This window comes from Chanos chanos, chromosome 2 (genome assembly GCF_902362185.1).
Source record: "Chanos chanos chromosome 2, fChaCha1.1, whole genome shotgun sequence".
Lineage (NCBI taxonomy): Eukaryota > Metazoa > Chordata > Actinopteri > Gonorynchiformes > Chanidae > Chanos > Chanos chanos.
Genome location: NC_044496.1, coordinates 34,001,644 through 34,028,366, shown reverse-complemented (window position 1 = coordinate 34,028,366; position 26,723 = coordinate 34,001,644). Strand labels below are relative to the sequence as shown.

General features: G+C 41.3%; 2 protein-coding genes across 2 annotated transcripts; both read left to right on the top strand.

Annotated features, from left to right (window-relative positions):
* Positions 1-3,124: 3,124 nt before the first annotated feature.
* On the top strand, positions 3,125-15,544 carry ticrr (TopBP1-interacting, checkpoint, and replication regulator). The gene is made up of 23 exons (XM_030765275.1): positions 3,125-3,808; positions 3,899-4,154; positions 4,294-4,523; positions 4,677-4,911; positions 5,031-5,175; positions 5,369-5,508; positions 5,612-5,809; positions 5,970-6,115; positions 6,227-6,321; positions 6,847-6,943; positions 7,099-7,181; positions 7,930-8,157; positions 9,025-9,112; positions 9,377-9,452; positions 9,691-9,830; positions 9,916-10,004; positions 10,132-10,187; positions 10,301-10,444; positions 10,538-10,683; positions 12,899-14,808; positions 14,851-14,990; positions 15,193-15,293; positions 15,428-15,544. The coding sequence occupies exons 1-23, from the start codon at positions 3,125-3,127 to the stop codon at positions 15,542-15,544; spliced, it is 5,544 nt and encodes a 1,847-aa protein (XP_030621135.1).
* Positions 15,545-20,044: 4,500 nt separating this feature from the next.
* Positions 20,045-26,483, top strand: LOC115830113 (creatine kinase U-type, mitochondrial-like). Its single transcript, XM_030794159.1, has 9 exons — positions 20,045-20,199; positions 21,029-21,227; positions 22,077-22,172; positions 22,498-22,719; positions 23,107-23,192; positions 24,007-24,130; positions 25,560-25,694; positions 25,993-26,118; positions 26,370-26,483. Exons 1-9 carry the CDS (start codon positions 20,048-20,050, stop codon positions 26,481-26,483), a joined length of 1,254 nt encoding a protein of 417 aa, XP_030650019.1. The 5' UTR covers positions 20,045-20,047.
* The last annotated feature ends 240 nt before the right edge of the window (positions 26,484-26,723 follow it).

Below are 26,723 nucleotides of genomic sequence, written 5' to 3'. Positions count from 1 at the left end.
TCAAATTCTATGTTTTCATATTTTTTCAGCCCTTGATATTATTTTGTTTTTATAGCCTCAAAAATGCCTCATCTGGGAGGCCATGTTTGGGCATTAATATCTTGACAAGTATTATTCCTAGCCTCACCACACTTTGTAAGATAGAAGACAAACAAGTTTTCTGTATGCCAAAAGCGTTAAAAGCCTGTACTGCATGCCATTCTATTTTTATTAGGCCCTAGATTTGGAAAAATGTGCAAAATTCCTAAACAAGAGTGACATTGAGGGTACCACAAGCCCACATTCTTGCAACAATATGGTATCAATCATTATTTTTTCTGCAAATATAATCTTTTATTAATTTTGTGCCAATATTTGAGGTCTCTACCGCCAATGGACATGAAGATATTATGAATAAAACAGGGTGTGGTAGTATATTTTGGTCATTTTCATAGGACCAAAATGGTATGTGGGGTAGCTAGTGGGAACATAAAAATGTACATGGAAATTGTTTGATGTATAGTTATTAAGGGTACAAAGTGTCAATGTCCTTCCGTTTTTCCTTCATATAAAAATAAACACAGGTTTGAGAGATACTTACCTATGGCAGAAAATGTACGTTTAAAGATTACATTTTTTTGCCTCAGTATCTCCATAAATCAGTGACTGTTAGAACATAGGGATCCCAGTTATCAAGAAAACACCAAGCATGTACCCAATTCAGTCCTGTTTTCCAACTTATATGTTGTTACATCACGTGTAATTGCTAGTATATAATTTGCTACATTGCACATCATTTTCAATAAAGTTATTTGATTTTTCTTTATTGAGTATTTTCTTCTTTTTTAAATACGGGATATAAATTTAACCATTCCACTGAATATAGCATCTATCAGAGTTAATGTCTTTTTCTATAATGAGGCCCTGATAGTCAAGAATATAGCTTGCATTAGTGACCTATAGTAAAATGAACCTATAGAAAGCATGTATTTCTTTACTCCAGTCAATATTTCAGAGGCTGGGCCATACATAATTAGGGATAATAAGCTTCTTCATTATGGACGTTTTTTTCTTAAAGGTAAAACAATGGCTTTAACTATGTGTATTTATCTATGATGGGAACATGGAAGGACATTGGTACTTTGTACACTAAATGACCATACATTAAGCTATTTCTACATACATTTTGATGTTCCTACTAGCTACCCCACAAACCATTTTGGTCCTGTGAATATGACGGAAAAATGCTACCACCCTATTCTTAATAACTTCATGGCCATCAGTGGTAGAGACCTCAAATATTGGCACAAAATTACTAAAAGATTGCATTTGAAGAAAAATAATGATTGATACGATTTGGGTGCAAAAACTTGGGTTTATAATACCCTCAATGTCACTCTCGTTTGGGAATTTTGCACTTTTTTCCAAATCTAGGGCATTATAGAAAATCAGCAGGCATGCAGTACGAACTTTTAATGGTTCAGTCATACTGAGAACATGTTTGTCCTCCATCCTATAAAGTTTTGTGAGGCTAGGAATAATATTTTTCAAGATATTAATGCCCGAACATGGCCTCCCAGATACGACGTTTCTGAGAGTGTAAAAATGAATATCAAGGGCTGAAAAAATATAAAAACATTGGAATTGAACAAAAATATTTTATACTACAAAATAGCATATTGATGTAGCACTTGTTTTACTAATGATTCCACCCAGTAAGCAAACCTGGACAGTAGTTTACTTAAAGGACATTCATTTTGCCTTTCATTGTCTTGGATTGAGTAAACTCAGCAAAATGTTTGCTTTGAAAATATTACACTTCCCAAGCATCCTAGCTAATATACATGGAGAGGACCTCTTCACTGAAGTACCTGTGTTAATTCTATTACTATTAATGTTGCTGTAAGGAAATTGGAGCCCAGTTACTGAATGGGTCTGGACTCATGAGCATGACACATGTACTCAAAATCAGAGCACAGTACTTCATTGTATTTTTAATACACATGATAGTAAAGTTGAACTTAAACTTGAACTTGTTCCAAAGCTATGTCATTTCTTATCTTGAAAAAAAAAACAAAACACTTACAATTTGCTCTGAGTAACTTTGTCAGCTGGGTGTGTGCAAATAAACCCTGTTGCATCAAAATTACAATGTTAAATATATTGACCGGAGTTTAAGGAATACAAAGTGGTCTACTTTAGGCCAAAATAAGAATATTGATACACATATAGAACTATATAAGTAATAAACAATTTCCACATAGTGCTGCTAGCACACTGAAAGTGCACTGGGCAACTGTTTGTTTGGCGACATTTTGGACAAAAATCCATAAAGGCCATGTCTCTTCCACATGTACCATCCTGTCGTTCTTATCTATACAGTTAGAGGGAGCTACAGCACGTTCAAAACTACTTGGTCGGGCGTATGCTCACAACAAGCCACCCGATCTTAAGGTTTATGGGTATAGATGACATTTGATTTTAAAATTTTAAAACAAACTGTTATCGATAAAATATGTTTTACTGAGTGTTTACACACCAAAACTAACATGTAAAATATAATTTGTGCCAATTCAATCTATAACGTCATTGTTTGTGATTGATGTGACTAACATCCTATCAAAGAAGACGGGGTGAGTGACGTTAAGTAAGTTAAACGCAAGACTTTACCCCTTAGCCAATGAACAAAAAGATATCGGAAATTTTAGTGAGAAGCGCGAAGAGGGAAAGGCAATTCAAAATGGCTAGTTGAAACGAATGAATTTGGGAAATATCGTTTAAATGTATGACAAATATGTCAAACTGTATTTTTTGCTTTTAACGACTGTGCTTACGATGAGATTTAATTTCAGCTAGCATTTGCTACGAAGCTGTTTTATTCAATATTAAGACACAACATGTCATTTGTTCCAATGTTGTTAGCTTAGCTAAGAGTTTTGTGTACTGTGCTAACTGAATGGTGTGCACTATGCTAAACGAACTAGTATTAGCTAAATGGAAGTGTAAAAACGTACCCATGTCAGCTGCAGTTTTGAACGTTAGAAATTGAGTATGCGTCTCTGGTCAGAAGTATATAACGCACATTGTCGAATGTAGCTGATATAAGGTGCTTCGTTTTTTCTTAACTTGGAAAGTAGTTTGCGTTATGGCCTCGCATAACGTGGTTTTTTTAATCGACGTGGAAAGTCGGGGAATAGTTAACGACACGAGTGGATCCAGCTATTTCAATAACCATCATGTAAAACAGTGTGTTCTGAGGATTTTGCTGAATTTTGCCTTTAAATATGGTTTAGAGAAAGTGCGATGGGGCTATAGGTTTATCCACACGAGGACTGTGAAGAGTTCTACCCTTATAACCAGAGGAACAGACTTCAAAGAGCTCACAGACAAAGCTTTCCAGGATTTTGAGGAGGAATTAATAAACAAGTTTAATCTACGACGGAAGTCGTCTTCACTGTCCAAACAACAATCCAGTCCAGCTGGTATCCTGCAGAATGCCTTGAAAGAAATTGTTCTGGACTTTCAGTGGGACAGACCCGATATTACATCTCCCACAAAACCGACAGTGCGACTCAAAAGGTCGAGTGGAAGTGGCAAACATGTTTCTGCCGCAGAAGACGATCACTCGGGTCTCGGTGAAAATATTCTGTTTCTTCTCTCTGAGTGTCCCCGTTCCATGACGGAATTGCGGGAGTTTTTGTCTCTGACCAGCGGTGGCAGTGGCCGTCAGAAAGACCTGCCCGAACTTGTCCTGCCAAAAGGGCTCGTTGATATGCTGTTTCTGCGGAAAATTGTTCTTCATTGGATCAATGCCACATTATATTCGGAGGTAACTTCCTTTCCAATGGTTTTGTCAAAGTACTAACACTGAATATTTAATGAAAGTTGTAAATGACTGGGTTCTGTTTACTTCAATCAGGTCACAGGAGTCAGTGATACTGAGGGGGCTGAGGTTATAGCCGAGAGATTGAGACAGGTTGGTGGTAGAGTGACTCCCATGTGCTCCTTCTCCTTGCCCCTGACGTGTCACGAAGATCACTCTGGACTAAACACTGTCAAAGCTGAGGGAAGAGGAAGCTGTCTTGCTGACTCCATCATTGATTATATTCTGTCACCGGAGGAAACGTATCGCAAATCCTTTCCTGTCTTTGAAGGAGTTCTGTGCTTTGGAACAGGTGAATAATTTATACAGATTACATTAATACGGTTTGCTGTAGTTGCATGCAACAGATAATAGGAATGTGGTATTATTTAATGTCTGTGCTCTGGTGTTTGTTGTGAACAACACAGTGTGAATTTTCTGTTGTGTTTTAGGTGAGGATGCCCAGAGCTGCCCAGTGTCATTAGAGCCTGTTTCCTGTGGGCAGAGGTGTCTCCTCTCCCCCGTGACTGTGACACTCAGAGGAGTACTGCAGAGCCTGGACACACTCTCCCTCATACAGGTGGCCTCTGGCTGCTGGCTGCTGCAGTGCCAAAATACTGGTCAGAGTTATGCCTTGGTCCACAGCCTCCTCAAAGAGCTCTCCACTCAAGCATGCTACATGGTAAATGAATTAAAGATTAAAAGATTGATTTGAGCAGTTAAGGTAAAATACATTAAATTAGCTTTAAACAGCCTTTTACCAAATAGTGTGATGGATATTTGCAACTAGTGTGAGACTTTGTGTTTAGGTGTGTGTGTGTGTATTTGCATGCAGATGACAGACATCAGAGCTGGGGATCTGGTGTGTTCCGCCTTGCTGTCTCCCTTGTCCTCCTCAGTAGCCTTGCTCACTCTACTTCAGCCAGTCGTTACCCAGGAAGACCAGGCCCTGACAGCCGACCTTATTCTCCCAGAGACCGTAGAAAACTCCTCTGATTTACCTGATGTTGTGAGCAGTGTGCTTGGTGTCATGTTTAACATCATGGACAATGAAAAGGACGACCACTCAGGTAACACCTGTTGAGCCTTAAGCCCATATTAGTATGTTAGTAGTTTTCATTAAGAGTTATTTTGTCGTTTGTGATAAGACTATTTCATTGTCCCTGAATGGTGTTGTTTGTGCCCATAGAACCAGCAGAGAGCTCTGTAGTTCCTGACTGGGCTGGACAGGAGCTGAAACAGCAGTCTGCTTCAGTGTGGTCTGGACTGGCTCAGACCTGGTTTCCTCACTCTGACGCCTCAGGGGTCAGCTGTCACCTGATGGAGTCAATGAGGTAAAGTTCCCGTTGTTGCTCTTCTCAGTAAACATGGTGTTTGGATTGAACTTAGATTGACTTTTTACAAATTAAGTCAAAGAGGTGGACTAGACCCTGGGGATGAAGTTGAAATTCCTTAGAACTGGGTTATTTGCCAAAGGGGAAAAATGATTTTGGTAAATGCCTTTCTGTCTGTTGCTCATGTATTCAGGCTTCTCCATGCTGCTCCAGAGAGGGGGGAGGAGATGGGAGAGGGCAGTTCTGACACCCACCCAGAGCTGATTAGCCAGCTCTCAGAGCTTTACCAGAGCTGTGCATCTGAGCCCAGCACCAGCGTCAGGAACAAGAAACGTAACTACAGCCCCAATACCGTAGAATCATAGTTTATTTGTTTCTTTTGTTATCACATTTTTATCATGAATTTGTTGTATATTGATAATTACCTGCTCTGAAGGTGGCACACAGCGCACACCGGTGAGGCAGAAGATGAAGAGTATGAGTCGCTCACTACAGATGCTTAACGTGGCGCGGCTGAACGCCATGGCTCAGAAGACTCAGGCTGATCCAGGCTCGTCAGGGCTTGCCAGGGGATCTGAACAGCCAGGCAAGAGACGCTCGGGAGATCGGACTAAAGCAGGCTCTAGTATCTCACGTGAGTGTCTCAGACCACTTCACACAAACTTTATCAGCTCAACCAATGATGTGTGAGCCAGACTCTTCATATACAGGTCTAATGTCACCTCAAGCATTGGGACGGTGCTGTTAAATATGTGACGAGTTGTTTTCTTCTGAATCTTTGTTTTTCCTTGTAGGGTTTAAAAATGAGGAGGATCTGTTTTCTCATCTGAAAGGGAGCTATCAGAGTGCTGTAGCAGACAGAGACTCCTCTCTCCTCACTCAGGTCCATGGCCTCCTGTCTGCTGTCAAAACCTATCTGAAGTCCTCACAGGATCAGGAGGTGACACTGAACCATGTACTGTATATAGGAAAGAGGAGATTATTTACACCTGCCTTTTTTCAGTGTTTAACAGTTGGTTGTCCTTTTTCTTACTCTTGTTAGCAGGTACAGTTGCTGCCCATTATGGAGAGGAACCTCTTGAAAACCAGTAAATGTGTGAGGCTGTCATACGGAAACACTCCAGATGTTGGAAACAAAATCAGAGAGTAAGATCTTACCTTCCTAGACTGTTTTCACCTGCGGTGCTTGTCAGACGTGTTGCTCAGTGAAAAAAGTTTGGGGTTTGTATACAGACAGGGATGGCTCAGTAGTAAAGCACTGTACTGCAATGGAGTAAGCACTTTTTTTTTAATCAGTAAAGTAGTAACATTGTACGTTGTATTTATTGCACTGGCATGACTGACAGCGAATTTAGTAATACTACAGACTGTAGTAACGGGGAAAGATTTTGTGAATCATTGTTAAGCTGCTATGAGGGACACTCTGGGGTTTTATTTTCACTGAGAATCTGTACCCTGAACATTTGAAAGAGTATGGCACCTAACAGGCTTTAAGTGCTGTATCTGATCTGCTCTACTGGACATTTGTACTTTGGCCAGTGCTTTGTGCTGCCTTACAGCACTTTTATTAATTCAGATTTGTTGAATACGTGAGAGCATTTGGTCTGTAAACCAGTTTTCAGAGTTTATCTTAATGCCCTGGTTTAAGACTGCTGACTGACTTTTTCATAGATGCAAGCTGCAGTCTCTTCTCAGACTTGAACTGTGCAGACACATGTCTTCTGATGGCCAAGTGAACGCAGACCACGTGGAAGAGTTTGTGGAAGAGGTGAGAAACTCGTATTCTGTAATGTCAGTGAAATGTGTGGTGAACCCCAAATGCTTTGGCTTTTGAAGAAATGATGACTGCTCCTGGTTAACTGGTGTTCATTTCTGTTCATTCAGTTATTCATTCGTTTATTGATTGATTTATTTTTGTCGTAGGTTGCTGATATGCTGCGGATAATCTCCTTAACTAAAGACCCTGTGTATCTGACTGCGTTCATGCAGGAAGAGATTCTACCTGCGTAAGTGTTTAGGAAATGATGGAATAGCAGTGTCTGAGTATACTTGCATGCTATGATTTCATTAGTAGTTGGATTAAACACTTACCTGGGATTAAAAAAAAAAAAAAAGCTCCCATGGAGGATAATGCTCAGAGAATGAATATGCTGTTAAGGAAGGAGTAAAACTGGATGGTTTGACCCTCATGTGAACCCTAAAAGGCTTTATTTTCAAACAGTAGACCTCTTTTTCTGTATGTTATCCTGCCAATGAAGTACTTTTATTGGAGTGTTTCTGTTTTTCCCTGCAAACTGAAATTCCAGTCCAATCTCTGGCTCTGTTCTTCCATGCTGAACATCCTGTCAAGGGTTCCATTCTTGCTTGGACAGATTTTCTGTTGCTGAGTCCAAACTGATTACCCCTAAAGACACATTTAAGCTCTCAGTGGTTTGTTTTAATAACTGCTTATTCATTTACTCTAATTTCACGTAAAGACATCTTGCATTGATGGCAACATGACGTTTTTTCATGCAAAAATAATTATTTATTGGCCAATTGTAGTTGAATATTCAGAAATTCTGTGGAATAACTTGACTTAAACAACTCATAATTAGGTAAGGTCATGAGGCAATGTGAAGTCTGAGACACTAAAAATTTGCATTTCATGTTACAAATGACATGGTGGATTAAACCAAACACTCAAGTGGGAGAATTCAAGTTAAGTCATAGTCTTAGATCTTTACCAGTAGTCTCTCATCTAACCTATTACAGGTACCTGAATAGCATCCCTAAAGCCCTTGCGGAAGTGTACCACAGCCTGGGAACACAGCTGCCTGAGGCCCTGGTCACTGCCCTGCCCTCAGACTTCTTCAGTGATGACTCTGTGCTGAAGGACGGCGTGTCGCCAAATCCCTCAGTGCCCTCTGTTAAAAATAGCCAGAGCTCAGAGGTCGGGGAGCACCTGGAGGAGCTCAGGAATCGCTCTGCCCGGAAAAGGAGGTGAGTCCCCAGAGAAAGGAGCAGTATTAGACAAGGCCTGCTTGTCTGTTTCTTTCTCTCGTTGTCTTTCACCTTGTGGAGAGGACTTAAACATGGGGCTGTTTGTCTCAGAGCCGCTGACCTTTATTTGAAGAAAAGGACTAATTCAAGGGAAAGACTGGGGATAGACACTCTCTCCCTGGCTGTGCTGTCCCTGTTTGAATATGCTTACATTACTATTACACTTCAGGCTTTCACGCTCATGAAATAAAGAGGAGGTGAGTAACTTTGGGAGGGAGAAATCCCATCTCCTCTCTTTATGACTCCACAAATAAGTGACGCTCCCTCAGTAAAGAGCGGCAGTTATTGACTGAGGGAGTTTATTGTTAACTGTCAGTGGCAGAGATAAAGTTGTTCAAAGTCTATAAATTTTTAGAGGCAAACACTAAGTACAGTGTTCTTGTTTCAACCTTTATATTGGATCTTATCATTTCAGCTCTGTGTGTTGACTGGCTGACAGGAGGAGTCTGTTTTAACCTGAGCCTCGTGTTATGGCTGCCTGAGGATCTTAGCATTTTTCATCTTACCACCAAAACCCAGTAGAATTCTGCAAACTCCCATCTTTAGAGCCATTTTAAGGAGAGTACAGGATAGCTGAAAGCCTAAGTTTTCTGTGCCATAATGCTTTGTTCACTATGAGTTGATCAGAGTCTAGCTGAGCCAGTTTGGGCCAGTGATCAAACTAAACACTGAGGAGCTTGGTCTGTTTATGAGTATTGTGAAAGCCTGCATCTGGTGATTACCATTCTGCCCAGTGGTAATTCTGAGATTAGACACTGAGAGCAGCTCAAAAACAAAAACTAAGTGTTTTTCATCTGTGTGTTTAAGGAACGGGATGATCACCAGACACAAAAGTATGACTGAAGCATCTCAGGCCCTCCGTCAAATAGAGGTGCCCAGAAAGTCCACCAGACTGGTGAGTGTTTACTCGTATCCAGTCAACATGTCTCTTTGTCCCTCCCACTTTTATAATTCCTATTCCTGAGTGAAGTCTGGTTTGTGAATACATTTCTTGTCTTATAGCCATCTCACTGTACCACAAATAAGCTCTACAGTGTCTAAAATGTTTTGTTTTGTTTTGTCTTTTGTTTTGAGTTTTTTGTTTTATTTTGTTACTGACACGAAGCCGTAGCTACCAAATTTACTAATATTCAAACTCTCACTCTTTGTTATCTGACAGACCAAACCCAAAGTGTGTGTACCTGCTGAAAAGACAGACTTGGATCAGATGCCACCACAAAAGCAGACTGCTCAAGGTACAAGACCTTAACATTCTTTACTCATCAAACTGGAGGTGTTGGTCTGCCATGGGGGTTATGGCCCTTGAGCAGAACAGAGGTTAAACAGTTACACTCAACACTGTCCTGCCAGAACTGTTTAGCTCTGTACAAGTTCATGCTGAACATTTACAGTTAAAATATTGAACACACACAGATGAAATCAGAGTTATGTGTGGAAAATCTCAGTTCTGTTCTGTTAACTTTATATTTACAGAGGTAACAAAAGTTCGGAGAAACCTCTTCAACCAAGAGATGCTTTCGCCATCAAAGAAGACAAAACTTCCTCGAAGTCAGTCTGTTTCGGTTTTGGAGGGCAATAAGAAACGGAAACGGTCACATGTGGATGATGGTAAAGTAGCTTTTCACTATATACAAAGGCAGTGATGCCTCATAAAGTGGCACATCATCAGATTTACTCTCTCTCCTCTCCTTTACAGAGCGTCACACTCTTCTAACAAAGAAAGTGTCTGAGACGCCCCTTCACAAGCAGGTGTCCAGTCGTTTGCTGCATAGGCAGATGACAGGCAGGTTGGTTCTTAGAGGTTTGACTTTCATTCTCAGATACATTTTGTATGATTTGTTCTTCATCCTGTACTGATAAACAATAGATTTGATAATATAATTTTTTTTTTTTTTTATGTGTGGTTGTTTTTAGGAGGTCTGATGCAACTAATGTGTGTGTTGTTGAAGAATCTCCAGTGAAGCCTGCTGGTCAGTCAATAAAATTCAGATTTTAATAGATTTTAGTGATATACTTTAGTGTGGCTGGTTCCAGAATAATTCAATTTGACCTCATTAACACGGATTTGATGTCTCTGTGACAGACCTGAGGAGGAGTCCGCGAATAAAGAATTTGACCAGGAGACATTCCAGTTTCTTCTACTCAAGTTCACAGCCCCGATCCCGAAATCTGAACAGAGTCCTGTCTTCCTCCCAGCTCACCCACAGTGAGAGCAAAAAAGGTTCGTGTGACAGAGGATAGACGTGCTGGCTACAAAGGTTAAAGGTGCCAGTCCTTGTTTATTTATTTGTTTATTTATTTACACATCCTCTTTCTGTAGATGGTGTGAACGTTAACGTTGTTCGGTCGCCAGTGAGACTGCTTTTTGGAGCCACCCAGTCACCTGGTTGTCATTCAGTGTCTTCTCAGGGTACCAGAACCAGAAGGAGATCACCTCTAGGGTTCAGACATTCAGATGTCTTTGAGGTAACACACAATCTTACATGTGCAGTGCTCTCAATAAACTGTGTTCACCATTAGGGCCACAGCGATTAGTTGACAAAATCAAACAATGTGTATTGATGATCGTTTACAAAGATTGTGATGGTCGACGTGTTGTTTACTTCCGATAATAAAAAAAAAGACCTCTAAAATGCAAAACTGCACATCTTATTTTTGGGCTGAATGCAATACACTAGAAGAGGTGTTGGGGGCAATATCGCAACCATAAGAAAGCGCTCATCACACCGACAGCACTTTGAATGATGTATTTATGGGAGCTTTTCACTTACAAAACTAACAGCAAGGTGCAATGCGACACATGTAAAACAGAGATGGTGTTTCGCAGCAGAACATCAAAGAAGCACAAACATTTAAAACAAAAGCACTCTTGTTACAAGACGTGTCCTGCTCCTTCTGATAATTACTTAGCACTTTCACTTGGCTAATCAGTCACTCCAGGATTTCGCGAAGTCGCGATCGCAACAGTTAACGCAAACTAAACCACTCCCCGTGAATTCTGCGCGCCCTTGTAATTTTGTCCAATCACTGCAACTTTTCTGCAAATTTGACCAGTCATCGTAGTTTTCGGCGAATTGCACCAACCATAGTGGTCCCTCGCGCAAAACGCTGAGCCATATGTCAGCAGACTCACTTACTTGTTTTATGTTGTGAAGATGCAGACAGGTGTGACACGAACGTCTCACATTTACCAACAAAAATAACTGCTAAAGATACGGTGACCACATGCCCCCAGTTTGTCCGGGATTGTCCCGGTTTCGAGCTGGGTGTCCTGACAAATATCTGTAAAACGCTAAAGTGTCCCAGTTTTCAACATTCACTACCAAATTGCCCCAGTTTTCACCACAATTAAAACAATAATTATAGTACTATACTTGTTTTTAGCACTTATATAGACGTTTATCATGTTCTGTCCCACTCCTTATTACCTAACCAAATCAAAAACACAAACAACAATGCACCACGTGTCTGAATTCAACGGTGATTGCTCCGTCAGCTTACTGACAGAATCTGTCAGTAAGCTAACGGTTAGCATCATGCAGAAGAGAAAGTCGGTTTCTTCTAAAGACGCCCAGAAGGCTACCCATCTCCTCATGAGGTAGCCGGCAACAAAAATACTGCGTACTGCACACACTGCAGGAGTCCATTCTCGGTCGCGCACGGTAGAAATGCCGACATAAGACAGCCAAACATAAGCAGTGGCTACAAGTGGGAAGTAGCACTTGCGACCTACTTCAGCAGGGCAAACTCCGGTGACAGATTCAGTTATAATTCAAAAGAAAAAAATTGCAACTATTTTTGCAATTTTCACTTGTTCCCGCAATTTCATTGCAAAAAACACCTAAGAACATCGCAACATGCATCGCAATTCTTTAGAAAAGCTGCCGCAAAATCAGGCATTTTAGACCGCAACAATCCCAAAAAAGGCCCGCGAAATCCTGGATGGACTGGCTAATGTTTGCTGCTCATATTAAGTGTTGCCATACATGTTGAAAAATGGAAATGTCTCATTGGAAAAGGCTTGATATTTCAGTGATGTTACGTTCACTGTCATAAAATCAATAAAATTCTGGGGTGGCTACTCTTTTTTGGCCTTTTTTTCTGACGTTAGTACATTCCATTTGAATTGTTATCCTTGCTGCTTTGCATTCTTCAAAGAATTACTTTAAAGCATATCAATGATTCAGTTTTCTCAGGAGTGTCTTGGCCTATTTCCTTCAATGGTAAGGCAGTAGTCAGTACATTGTCTACACATATGAAGTGGCACACTGTTTAAATAATGCTTCAATAAAATAGCTCATGTCAATGTGCAGATGCCTGCTCTTAAATTGTCATGTGAGAATTTTATACATCTAAAAATCATTGAAATATAGATAATTAGGGAAGAATAGTTTAAAAAATGTCTCAGCAACACATCTTCTCATAAGATCTGTTCTGCATGTGATAGAAGGTATGACAACATAAAGCTTTCCATTTTTTTCTGCTTTCTACTTTAGCAACAAGCAAAGGCATGTTAATGAGTTTGTCCTGAGGAAAGACTTTTGAACCCCTTAGATTGCCGGAATAGGAAATAACATCGTTAGATTAGTCAATTAATAGCACTATTTTCTACTGCAGTGTTTTAATCACCATGAAGAGTTACATTAATCATGTTAATGATTTTTCATGTATTTATTTTCAGAGTCCCAGAAAAACTTCAGAGAAGTCGTCACATGGTCAGTATCAATCTGCAGCTGGAAGCAGGACCCCTAAGACGCCTTGTTCATCGGCCAGGGCCCAAGCCTCTCCTTTATCCAAGAGTCCAGGGGTTGTTATTGGAGACAGCGGAATGACGCTTAGGGGAAGCCCATTTCGGTCTCCAGCCTGGAAGAGCTTAGTGCTGGAGACGCCCCATAAAGCAAGTCCACTCAAAAGCATTCTCAAGACTCCTGTAAAAAACTCCCCGAACGGCAGCTGTGGACTTCAGAGTCCCAACACCAGGACAGCCAGAAAGAGCGTGACCTGGTCCCCGTCTCCACGGAAACCGAGATCAGAAAGGTCAGGTATACCTTTCAAGGTACCAGAATCTCCACAGGCCTTGACTCGATCTTCACCAAGGCTCTTAACTCCAAAGAAGGCTGACTCTGCATTTAAGTACCCCACAGATATGGCAGATGTTTTCAAAACCCTTGAAAAGGTTCCTCATAGAGAAAAGAATATTTCCCCTGAAATCATCCAGCATAAGACTCCTGAATCCCCTGGGCTTTATGGGACTCAAACAGAAACTCAGACCTTTCCCTTCCAAAATGCTAATGTGGCAGAATCTCCAGATTATCTGTCTCCTCCAGCACCAGACATCAGAACACCCTCCAAAAGCCACAGACAAATGTCTTCAATGCTCAAGTGCTCTGGAAGAACACCAGTCAAAGATTCAACTGCTGTGTCTCCTTGTAAAACTAGAACACCATCCACAAAATGCTCCAGTGAGCTACAAAGACCAGTAAACTTACTGGAGGGTCTCTCTGAGACCAAATGCCTTAAATCTGTAGCAGAGGAACCATATAGACAGCGTCTTAGATCACAGTCTTCTGGTAATCTGGCAACTGATGAGGTCAGGCTCATAGAGAGTTTACCCAACCAGGGCATGAACATTCTCTCACCAGAGAGACACCTGAAGACAGCAGACAATCTTACCCCACAGGGTGCCTCTGTTCAGGGAGACGGAGAAGGGTCCACTGACTCCCAGGGTTTTGAATCTTCTCAGTTCAGCACTACCACCACTGATGAGGACAGCATTGACATCTCCGAGGCTTCCGTGGTGAAGACCCAGTTAACTGGCGGCATTAAGATGAATATCTCATTCTCCAGAAAGGCCTCCAAGGTTTTTGAGTTCATAGGTAAAGGAGAGTCTCCTGTTGAAACCACACCCAGCCGAAGTTATGGTTTTCGGCAGACTGCCGATCGCCGACAGAGAGAAGCCGCCGCACGACTTGGGTACTCTCCAGGACCCCCAAAGTTCTCAACTCCCCGAGCTTCAGGAACCCCTGCCCAGAGGAGGAGGCCTGCTGCACCAAACTCCCTGAGTTATCAGGTGGAAATGGAGATGCAGGCCTCAGGGCTGCCCAAGCTTAAATTCAAACGCACTGACTCTTTCAATGTGGGCAATGGGGCAGTCAGGGCGACAACGCCAAACGCTACCAGTGCCAAAGCATCTCACATTGACAGCCCGCTAACTCTATGCGCCAAACACAGAGATCCTAGCTACCTCTCCCCATCTCTGTGCACGCGTGGAACCCCTGCCAAAGGCACTCCTGGAAAAGGAGGCACTCAGACTTACATTTGCCAGTCCTACACTCCCACACAGGTACCCAGCAATGCTTCTCCTCCTGGGCCAGGCGACACTGCCCCCTGGACACCCTCACCCCAGAGGAGAGGACACTCCACCCCTGAGAGCCTGAACAGCTGGCCACGAAAAAAGAGGGCACGGATGAGTGTATTGTGGAGCAAAGACCAAGGCATGAAAGGAGAGCCTCTTTCATATGGGATGGAAATATTGGAGGACCCAGAACTAGAGGGTGTTTTCAGGCTACAGGAAGTGGAAGAGTTAAAAGAGTTGCAGAATCCCTCCGTGGGCAGAGAATCAGTTTGTCCCAGATCTGTGCCTTTAAGGATGGGGGAGAAACCTTTACTCAGAGCCAGTAGGAACCATGAAAAGGACCAGCTCGGATCTCCTGAGAGCATGAACTGGACAGAGACCCTGGGACAGCACAGTGGTGGATCAGAACACCAGAGATGTGAGACTTTGTCACAGATAAGACATCCAGTCAGTTCAGGTAAGACTGAAGGCCCAATCAGGTCTGGCCAGTTTAACTAAGTGAATAACTAACCAGGATTTATTCATTATTTTTGTTAGTGGATGTTTGTTCTGGTATATTTATTCTATGTCACATCTGATGACTAATGTTTGTTTTCTCTCTCACTCTCTCTGTGTTACAGTTGTCACTCCACCAAATTCTAAGGTGAAGAAACCAGTCTCTGCCAGTGGGATTATAGCCCTGACTCAGTCACCTCTATTATACAGTGGAAAAACCACCACCGTCACAAAGAGCCCTTCCCAATTTAATGGTGAGGCATGAACACAGACAGGTTACAGTGTCAAAACAATATATTTTTTTTGTCGAGTGTAAAGAGTGGGATGGGGTATTTTTTTGTCTTTCCTAAAACAGAGCAGTCTGAGAGGTGTACCATTGATGGGACTGAACCTGAGGTAGACACGTCACCGTTTAGCCAGCCGCAAAAACGCACAGCCCACGGACGGACATACAGTCGCAAGAGGCTGCTTAGCTGATGCTTTCAGAAAGACTTTACATAAACGTGTTCATACAAGCTTCCACCATCTCATTGTCCCTTTCTCATTGTTTCCAATGCAATTACGTGTCAGATTCTACTGGAGAAAACTGGAGACATTTATAGCCTTGTTTAAAGAGGCATCACCTCAGCCTCCAGTAACCTGTACCAAAGCAAGACTCTGTCATCAGTTTGAACTATGAGTAGGGATTAAGCTATGTTGCATTCTTAACCCTGTTTTTATCCAGTCATCAGTAGTTTGTTTATTTATTTGTCTCTGAGAATGCTCCCTGTTTGATGTGTTCTTAATGAAAATTAGTATTACCTCCATGTATGTCATATAGTATGGAATACATAATAAACAGATGGTTTATTAAATATTCACATTTTGAAAACTCATCATTTCTCTTTTATGTGGAATATACGTGTAAATAATAAACAGATGGGTTTTTGTAATGTGATTTTTTTTTTATTAAAACTATCATTTCTCTTATGTGGAATGTACATGATAATAATTGTTTTAATAAGTATATTCACATTATGAAAAACCAGCATTTCTCTTAAACGTTTTAACTGTGTTTTACTGGATAAAGTACAGGTGAAAATGCTAAATTAGTGATTGTTCAGTTGTCCGGTCATAAACAGAGCAAAAGTTCATCCATGGACAGTTTTTACTTTGCAAGACACTGTACTGCAGTCAAATGAAGCCACTCAGTCCAGATGGAGCTACCTTTCTCCTCTAGGACATTTCACCTTGCTCTAATGTTCAGTGCCAGGATGTTCTAGCTTGGCACTGACCTTCAAACAGGAGGCAGTGTGTCAAGTGAAGGGCCAACACTGTATGACAGTGCTCTCTATGATCTATATGGATAAACTGGCTACTCTGCCAGTTTATCCATATAGAAAAGTGTGCAGTTCATATGGTTGTCAGCATATTTTAAGGAAAGTAATGGTCTGATTTTAGTGTGCTTTTTCTCTGATATAATTATGGATCTTGCAGGACCTTTGGTAAACTTTATCAAAGTTTAACAATTCAATGGTGAGATAAGGATTAGCCACACCCTCTCTTGCTCCAGTTCCTTGTTAAGAGAAAAGGTAAGTTGGTTGGTTGCCATCCTCTGCACACACTGGTAAAGGTGAAAAAGACCTCTGGCAAGGGTAAGTCAACTTCTCCTTTCCTGCAAACTCAACATCTCACCATTTCCATTACGTCTAGTGTCATCGGATTTATTTTAGATTTTTTTTTATCGTTATAAGTTGTCTTACTTAGATATGTATAAATTCCCTTTGCTGACATTTGAGATGCTGTTCAATATTCATATAGTTATTGACATATGTATTGTATGTATATGTAAACATATATTTATATATACATATTATTTAATACTGATTTTCACAGTCTAATTCAATCAAACAGCCATAAAACTACTGACAAATCAGTACTAGCAGTAGTAGCAATGCTTATTTCCCCTTTGTACAAGACAAATAGAAAAAAAAAAATATAATGCTTGTTTGTTTGGACAGTGGCAGTTTCTGCTTTAGGTTTCTTTTGAAGAGCAGGTTTCCACAGGTTCCTGTTTGAATGTAGACCTTTCTTTCACACTGCTGCTGAATTCTCAATAAACCTGCTCTTAGTCACGTATCTATTACCAAAGAAATGTCTCAGTTTGATCCTGGGCTGAACTTTGATCAGGTCAAATATATAAAAATGCTCATTTCCTGTTCTCATCCTGTGAGTAATGACCAAACTGCCATGTGCACAGGCACACACTACTATAAGTTGAACAGCAAGTTTTTCAATAATTACCTTGTTTTGTTTTGCTTTTTTTTTCATTTTTCTCATGTGATCGATGTGGTGTAACTGTGCGGACTGGTTTAAGTAGATTTGATCCCTGTAAATCTAATCAGTGCCAAACAGTCCAGGAGCTGCAGTAATCTGCTGGCACACAGAGAGTGCTCTTGTTGAGGCAATTTTGCTTTCGTATTTTTTGAATCCTTAAACTTCAATAATTTTAATAATTTAAACTTTAATAATTTAGACCTGTTGTTTTAAATTACTCTGGTGGCTAAAAACACATTTCAGTGAAATATCACTTTTGTAGAGACATTTAAAATAGAGGCTTGTTGAATGTTTTCAGATGTAATGTTATTAGATTTGAGGAGGAGGAGGAGACCAAACATCCAAACAGCGATAAGTTTGTCCAGTGAACTCTTCACACTTGATTCTTATGAATGTTGAACAAAATACCAAATGATACTGACAGGAGAAAAGTCAAGGCAAAATGTTTGCTCCTCTTTCCATAGAGCATCACGTTCTAGTGCATGGCATTATAATTCAGTAAATATGGGCCACATCTGCCTTAATACAAAATCATGTGAATAAAGCAATGCTACTGGACTGCTGTTTATAGTCACCTGGAGCTCACACAGTTAAATCCTTTAAAATACATAAGTGTTTATCATGGAAAGGTCTAATCACATGTCCCCAGTAAGACTTGGAGGAGAACCTGCCCCAGACCACGTATGAGGAAGCAAAACCTGAGACTGAACACAGCTGCATTTTTTCAAAATCTCATAGGTCTCCCATTTAAGAAATGAGTGGTCGTGAAAAGTATTTTACTGTAAACATGATGAAATCCACAGATAAAAAGACTCAGCCCCAAATGCAATAAGCAATTTCCTGTTAAGGACAGCAGGATTGTGGTAGCCGTGAGAATTCATGCTAAGTTAGGGTCATTATTTGCTGTTGTGCAAGCAGTAAAAGAAATGCATCCAACATTAAACACATCACCTGCTACTGTTAGGCCAGAAATCCTTTTTAAAATCATGTTTAGAACAGTGGTGAACCTGCCAAGGGAGAGAGCATGGGTACTTCTTGCCCCTGCAGACAGTAAAGAAAATTATGTTAGGGACAAAAATCAACCAGAGGCTCATAGCTGGAGAGTGGAAGAGTTAAATTGCATCTCAAGGTCACCAAGTCCCCAAATCAACAGCTACACACCCTTCCTACTGGCCTGTCTACAGCGGTCACCAGAAGAAAGCTGTTACTAAATGCAAGAAACAAACTTACATGCCTATAGTCTTCCTTCTTTGAACTCAAAAGCATGATTTTCATAGTCCCTAGTGCAAAGAGGATTTGTTGTGCTGTTATACTTAATCTCATTTTATTTTTTTGTCGTGTCATTGTTGTTGTTATTGTGTTTTTGAATATATGGATATGGTTTAGTGATAGGTTTTGCTTTGACGGCTCAGTCTTGTTCAGAGGAGAAATCTAGGATTGGGTATTATACCCAAAAATGTAAACATGCTCTCTTTCAGGTTCCGCCTACTGCATTTGTGTATCTTTTGTGTTTACATGCTTGCTTTTCTGAATTGCAGTTACAAGTCTTATTTGTATATGTAGCTTCATATATGCAGACTACCCAAATACACATTCTGAGCATTATAAAGTTGCAGTACTTTTTAGTTCAGAGGGTGCGACTGTGTATTTGTGGATTGTACGGTGTTTATATCTAAACATTTTTCAAAGTCAAACATTTCATCAGTGTAGGCCTGACGGAGAGATCTGAAACACGGTTGTGTTTTGTCCTGTGGGATTAGGGGGTCTAGAAAACTACAGCATTCATGAGGGATTTGGAGCTGCAGTAAGTATGGATAAAAGGCGAGGGCCAGACAGTATTTGCGCTCCACCCATGTTTGTTCAACTGGTCTTGTCCAGACAAATTCCCAAAGGGCTGTCACTGAGTAAAAATTTGGTAATCAAATGTGAGGCTAAAATGCTGAGATTCGTTGAGATGCCCACGGACTCTCACTGCTCTTTACTCCATTTGAGTATTTCAAATTAAACTACAGAGCAGCACATTATTATTAACTGAGCTGCAAATGCCATTATTAAAATGTTTTAAGAACTATTTCAATTATGATTATTTTTATGGGATTTCAGAAGCTAGTATCTACCGATTGTGTGCATTCTCTAGTAATTTTCGGGCAGGAGAAAAGTAGACATGTTACCTAAAATAACGTTAATCTGGCTAATGAGTAGGTGCCTAATAATGTTTTCTGTTGCACATAGGGAGATGTAGGATCCAGGTTACGAATTTTTGGTTGGCCCTTTTAGATTCGAGCTTCTATATATGTGCGAGTGTGCGGCAGAGAGGCGCAGATCAGCCTTGAACGCGGACGGCATATTTGAGGCGGCATTTCCAATTTCAGCTTTCAAGGATATTGCTGGTGAATAAAACTTAAGTCACAAACTATTAGGATAGACTTAGACACAAACTATTTCGTTAGCCATATTTCATTTTACACTGCTGAAGTACAGTCAAGGTAGGTTAGATAGACGGTTCTCCGTCGGTTTACGCTAAACTTCATGCTTCTGCATTCTTTGCGCACTCTCTGAACAGTTCCAGTGTGAGTAGTCATACATTCATTCATTCCTCCATCCAGGGAAGCACTGACCGCGGGAACCGTTCGACTCTAGCTGCCTCTCGACTCTGGAAATACAATGGCTAGCAACTTCGGAAGGATTTTGTCCTCCAAGAGGAACATGGGTATCTTGTCATTAGTTGGTGCCGGGTCCCTCACCGCGGGTTTCCTACTGACCAGAGACCAACATGTCAACGCAGGGGCTCAGGTCCGAAGAAAATACCCTCCAAGGTAGTCCATTTGAAAATCTATCGCCTGTTGTGAGCTGCTCAATAACTCACATTTAACAATCACGAGTTAGATATGTCAGAAATGCCTGTGTGTTCTGCATTTCGAAATTCTCTCATATTTCAACTGTCGCTTATACTACACAGCAGAGAACTCAATATGCGAACGGCGGCTCCCTCAGCCGTCTGTTTTTTTTCAGCTGCGCAAATTATATTCTTGTTTTATTAACTGCACTGCTGTTGAAATAACATTTTGCCTGCAGCCGGATCCCACATATCAGTTTGTATGTTTGCACTGGATAGGAAATGCGTTCGCCGGCATTATGCAAAAAATATTCCCAGTCAGTTTTTGTCACGGGTGTGGAACGATCTGGGGCGTCCTCAAATGACCTCAGAAGTATACCTTCACGATTCGAGAATTACAGCACAATGCCTTTCACAGCAAACCGTTATGTGATATGTTACATGTGTTATGTAATAGGCTTTCTTTCATTACGTTGCATTGTTATCGAAACCGATAACCCTCTCTCTTTTCTCTCTTTTTTTGTACTCACAAAATGTCACGTAGGCTTTCATGAAATTGAAATGCCTCCTTTACGGTAACTGAGAGAGGGGACGGTTTGACGCACACGGAGAGTCCGTTGTGTGTCATCTGGATACAAATGCAGACAGTCGTATGTCTGCGCTATAGGCATGAGTTTAATTTCATCATTCACAGCTGCAAAGCATATTGACCTAAAGTAACTTTTTATGGGGTTTGCTTCATGGGGTCAGTATATTTTATGCAGATACATGTCTTTTGGAAAAGCTAACAGTCAGTGTGCTCTAAACAGTGCAGAGTACCCAGATTTACGGAAACACAACAACTGCATGGCCAGCAACCTGACACCAGCCATTTATGCTAAACTGTGTGACAAAGCTACCCCGAATGGCTTTATGCTAGACCAGGCCATCCAGACGGGCGTGGATAACCCTGGGCACCCCTTCATTAAGACGGTGGGCATGGTCGCTGGAGACGAGGAGTCATATGAGGTCAGACATCATTATCACAATGGATGATGTTTGCTTAATAATACACCCAAAGCAGGAAGAACCTGAGTGAACCAGTTTTTCAGTCTTTACTGTGATGCACAGAAGAAAATTAAGAATCGGGTCCTGTACAGCTGTGTGGGAAGGACTCCTGAGCGGCGTCTTACTGCATATACACTGATCTTCTCTCTCTTCTTCTTCTCTCTCTCTCTCTCTCTCCTCTCTGACCAGACTGCAGGCTGCAATACATTGGCAGTGCAGTGCCGGGGGGGGGGGGGGTGGGGGGGTGGTAGGAGTGAGAGAAAGAGGGTTCTCTGATTTAGCTTAGTCTCATGTGACCAGACATCAAGTTCTTACATTTTTAGCTCCTGACCTTGTGGCTTATGAGCAGAGATTTTGGAGGGAGGCTACAAAAGAACAGGTTTAGTGTCTTTAGATTCCAGAGAACATCTGCAGAGTGAAGAAGGCTCTTCTGAAAGCTTCCTTTATTAGCTTTTGTTTTATGTCAGGTTCTTCTGGAAAACAGCATGAATATTATTTGATAGGAAACACATCAAAATCTCAACTGCAGTACCCTGTTGGCTCATCCTATTGATAATGATCATAAGGAAGCATTCAGAAGTAGATGAAGTACAGTATACTGACATGGAGATACCTGTGTTTGCTGCATGTAACTGTGTAAATGAAAGTGCTTATGGAATTCTTTATTTGCAAAATATAATAATATATGTTTACTATCCCATATTTCTTCTGCAAGGGAGGACAATGTTATTTATCTAGCTCTTATGTTTAACGCCCAGAGTTGTGAATCTGTATTCTATTAGCTAACCTTGCTCTCTGTTGTGGCTGTAGGTGTTTGCCGATATCTTTAACCCTGTCATTAAGGAGAGACACAACGGTTATGACCCAACCAACATGAAACACCCCACTGATCTGGATGCAAGCAAGGTAAGGCTCTGCATTCACCTGCCACCTGTCAGGGGTGACACAACCAGCAGTTCACTCTAGCGCAGAGTAAAGTTAATCATTTACTTTTGAGCTTTGTCCTGGACAAGCCGTTTTACACATACAGTATTACAGATACTGCAGTCATATTTTCGTATAGAAAAGAAATGTTTTAAAACCCAAATGCACATGATTTTGTTTGAGGTTAAAGAGCAGTTACAGCACTCAGTTAGATGCAACAATAAGAAATAAGAAAGCTTGTTACAGTGTGTTTTCTGTCGGGATTTCCTGGGGCTGCGATAAATGAGCGTCTTTGTCTTTGGTGCAGATAAAGTCTGGGCAGTTTGATGAGCGATACGTGCTGTCATCACGCGTGCGGACAGGCAGGAGTATCCGGGGCCTGAGTCTCCCCCCAGCATGCACTCGTGCAGAGAGACGGGAGGTGGAAAGGGTCGTGATTGATGCTCTGGCCGGACTGAAAGGGGACCTGGCCGGAAAATACTACAGCCTCACCCAGATGACAGAGGAGGAGCAGCAGCAGTTAATCAATGTGATAATTCTTTTATTATCATTACAAAGAGGAAGCACAATGAAGACAGTGATGATGATGATACTGATGATTATGACTAGGTATTATGGTGACAATTTTTGCTGCAGTAGTTGTTAGTGTGGAAATTTAGAAGCCTGTTTTGTCATTTTATCAAAGGGAAATATTTAGGCATGGACTAATTATACAATAGCCTACCTGCAGGAGAAAGATGACAAGCTTGGTGTATGTTATGTTTTTCAGGGAGCCAAGTTTAGCACGTCACCAGCTCTGAGTATGAGCGTTAGTTTAAATATTTCTCTCTATTGCTTCTGTTCTTAATTTTATTAAGATTAATATTATTCATTTTAAATGATGAATTAATTTTTACCCATGTCTGTATTCGTTCAGGATCATTTCCTGTTTGATAAGCCAGTCTCCCCTCTGCTAACATGTGCAGGGATGGCTCGTGATTGGCCTGACGCTAGAGGCATTTGGTAAGCATGGTTCTGAAGTCAGCACCATCAAACCTTTAATGTGATTTACACTATACTTTACATCGTCCTTCAGCCCTCTGATGTGCACTCAATAACAGGTAACGCTGCAGCTAAATGAAATTATAGAAGGCATTCTTCAACAGTAAATCCCTTATCAACTGTCCCTAATTGGTGAAATGGTTACAGGAAAGAGACTGACTCTTGACTGGATGTTTGCATGGTTACATTTCCCTCTTGGTAATATCACGGTTACAGACTCTGCGTTTGTTGTGTGTTAGAGTTCACTGTCCTCTTAGCTTGTTGATGTCATGTGTGACCAGAAATAACCGACTGCTATCGTTTTACCTCGGACGTCCGCAACCAGCATCGATTGATCGCTCCTGCCCAAAGCATGCCCATGTTTTTCCTAGCTTTCCAGCCAGAGCCTCCTATCTTCACCTCCCCCAAACCTGACAGATTCTTCATGAATAATCGGAAAAAGATTTTGAGCTGACAAAGCAATTACAGAAACCATAATGAAAGATGTAAAGTGTGAAATATCTGGTCATAAACATAGGCTTTCATTAAGTTAGACTGAAGGATGAGGAAGCTGTGCAGAATATCTGCAAACAAATGTCTTTTCAGCCTGGATTTCCTGTATCTGGTTAAACAGCACAGTTGATTCACAAGCTCTCTCTGCAGTGTGACCTTTTCTCCTAGAGCTGAACTCTCTGCATCTTAGTTATATTCACAGACTATTATTTCTTCTTTGGGTTTCTGGAGAGTTTACTGTATTCAATGCTCAGGTGCCTAAAACACTGTCCAACTCTTATAGGCACAACAACAACAAAACCTTCCTGGTGTGGGTGAATGAGGAGGATCATACACGAGTCATTTCCATGGAGAAAGGAGGCAACATGAAGAGGGTTTTTGAGCGTTTCTGTAAGGGTCTGCAAGAGGTGAGCTCACACACACACACACACACACACCCATGCATATATGCTGGCATTTCGCCTACGCCAAGACTACGCAGGCTGTTGTTCCTGCTCTGGGTGAAACAGTGCAGCTGTGTCCAGGCCAGTGAGGAGAAATGTCCTTTTGTGGAAACAGAGGATTGTAAACAAATGCTCTTGCCCACAAATGCATTATCGACGTGTGTATGTGTGTGCATGTGTGCAATTGAGAGTGAGAGAGAGAGTTGGGATGGGGGTTGGGAGAACTTGTCTCTCTGAGTGCAAATACATTTTCACTAGTTTCGACCCTCATTTGGAGTTGGCCTTTGGTGGTTCTCTAGCAAACAGATCATTAATAAAATATCCACAGCTCAAAGATGTCAAGTTGTCTGTAAATGGAAATTTTGGCCCATCGTACAAATCTGTTCATTATGAGTAAATGTGTTTGCTAAACAGATGCTAATGTACCTGTGAGTCCTAATCCATCTATCATTAGTACATGACTTCATGCAGTTATAGATTACTCTGTGTCACTTAGGTCGCACCGCAGAGTGGTTTAGGGTGTTTTCAGACATAGTCCTTTTTAAACTAACCAAACCCAGTCTTCTTAAAGTGGACCAAAAAGTGGACCAAGAGAAAAGGCACTTGGTTCTTTTTGCATTCACACTGTGAGTTCATTTGAAAGAGGACTCAGTTATCTTTCTGGTCCACTTCAGCTCTGATGGGGCCCCAATCCTCTTTCTATTCACAATATAGTTCTTCCTATCGTAACCTATGAAAGCCCTAAAATTCCATGAATATATATTTAAATTTCTTGTGATAACGTGTTATTTTTCTTTGTTTTTTGAAATCTTATTTATGTCATTATCACAACAGCTTTATTTTCCCGTGATCATGGCAATCGTTAGCACGGGAGATCTCAAATGAATTATGTCGCCAACTTGAGAAAACAAAGTTCCGTTATATTTATGATGTTAATGTATACTAATTTATAATGACTTATATTTACAATGACATAAATAAGTCGAGATCTCGAGAAAACAAACAAAAATAACACGTTATCACATGAAAACGGAACCTAAACTAAATGTAAATTCATGGCATCTTAGGGTTTCCATAGTTACCAGCGCCCATGGTTCTGTTTTTTCAAACATCCCAGTGCAATAGCATGTGATCTGTCTGCGGCAAGCCTAAAAGCTAAAATACAATGGCAAAAGGCGATGGCATTTGTGCATTTACTTATGTTGGAAGTGCTGTTTTCTCCATGCTGTCAATAACAAGATTGTTTTGTTACAACCTCTAATCCAGAGCATCAAAACAGCCCAACGCTAGCCTCTGAACAGAATATATTTGCTTACAAAATATAGTGCTTCATAATGCATCAGGTGTGTGTAGACAGATGATTTGCTGCTTACTGGCTGTGTGCCCCCCTCAGGTGGAGAGACTGATAAAGGAGAAAGGCTGGGAGTTCATGTGGAATGAGCGCCTTGGTTACATCCTTACCTGTCCGTCAAACCTGGGCACAGGCCTACGCGCTGGTGTCCACGTCAAACTGCCTCTTCTCAGCAAGGTCTGTCCCTTATCAGTTTAACGTACAGTGAACACCTCTTTACATACGGTATAGACCTCTTACCTGATTAAGATACAGTCAGTGAACGGCTCTGTGGGACGGACTTCAGAAGACACGCTGTAAGGTGATGTAATGCCTAAAGATGAACTTCATACTTGTTACGAGACCGGTGTGCCCAACCTCCTCTTTTATTACACAGAGAGCATGCTGACTTGAGATAGGACATTTCACCATTTCTCCTGTTTGCTATTTGAAAGGTGTTTGCTCTATCATCTCTCTAACACGTGTGTCAATGCAGGACCCTCGCTTCTCCAAGATCCTGGAGAACCTGCGTCTCCAGAAGAGAGGCACTGGTGGAGTGGACACAGCTGCTGTTGGCAGCATCTTTGACATTTCCAACCTGGATAGGCTGGGCCAGTCTGAGGTCTGATACACCAACAAACTACTCCTTCTACACAGTCATACACAAAAAACAACCACACATGCTCAAAGAGAGCAGAGCCCTGTCCTTTATAGTGTGTAACAAGCGTGAATAACACACATCCAGCCATTGACAGTGAGCGAACACAGATGAATGTCACTAATGTCATGTTGATATGTGCAATCCTAGAAAATCCTGGAGATGGTGATGTGAGAGATGAGATCCTCTGGGTCTGTGTGTGTGTGTGTTTGCAGGTCCAGCTGGTGCAGACAGTGGTCGACGGAGTGAATTACTTGATTGAATGTGAGAAGAGACTGGAGAAAGGACAAGACATTAAGATCCCTGCACCCATCAGCCAGTTCAAGTAGATTTTTCCTGTCCTTCCATCCTCTTTTCCTTTTCCTTTTTTTATCCCCGCTCCCTCATGCCCCGCCAGTAATACTAATAAAAAAAAACTCAGCTACTCTAAAATCAGTCCTCTAAAGCATGCCTGTGTTTTTCTGTCCAGCTGACCACGCTCTCACATGCAGACGGAGTGAATGTACTGTATTTCATCGTGTGTTGCTGTGGCCATAGTAATGGCTTAAGCCTAAACTTGATTGTGTTGC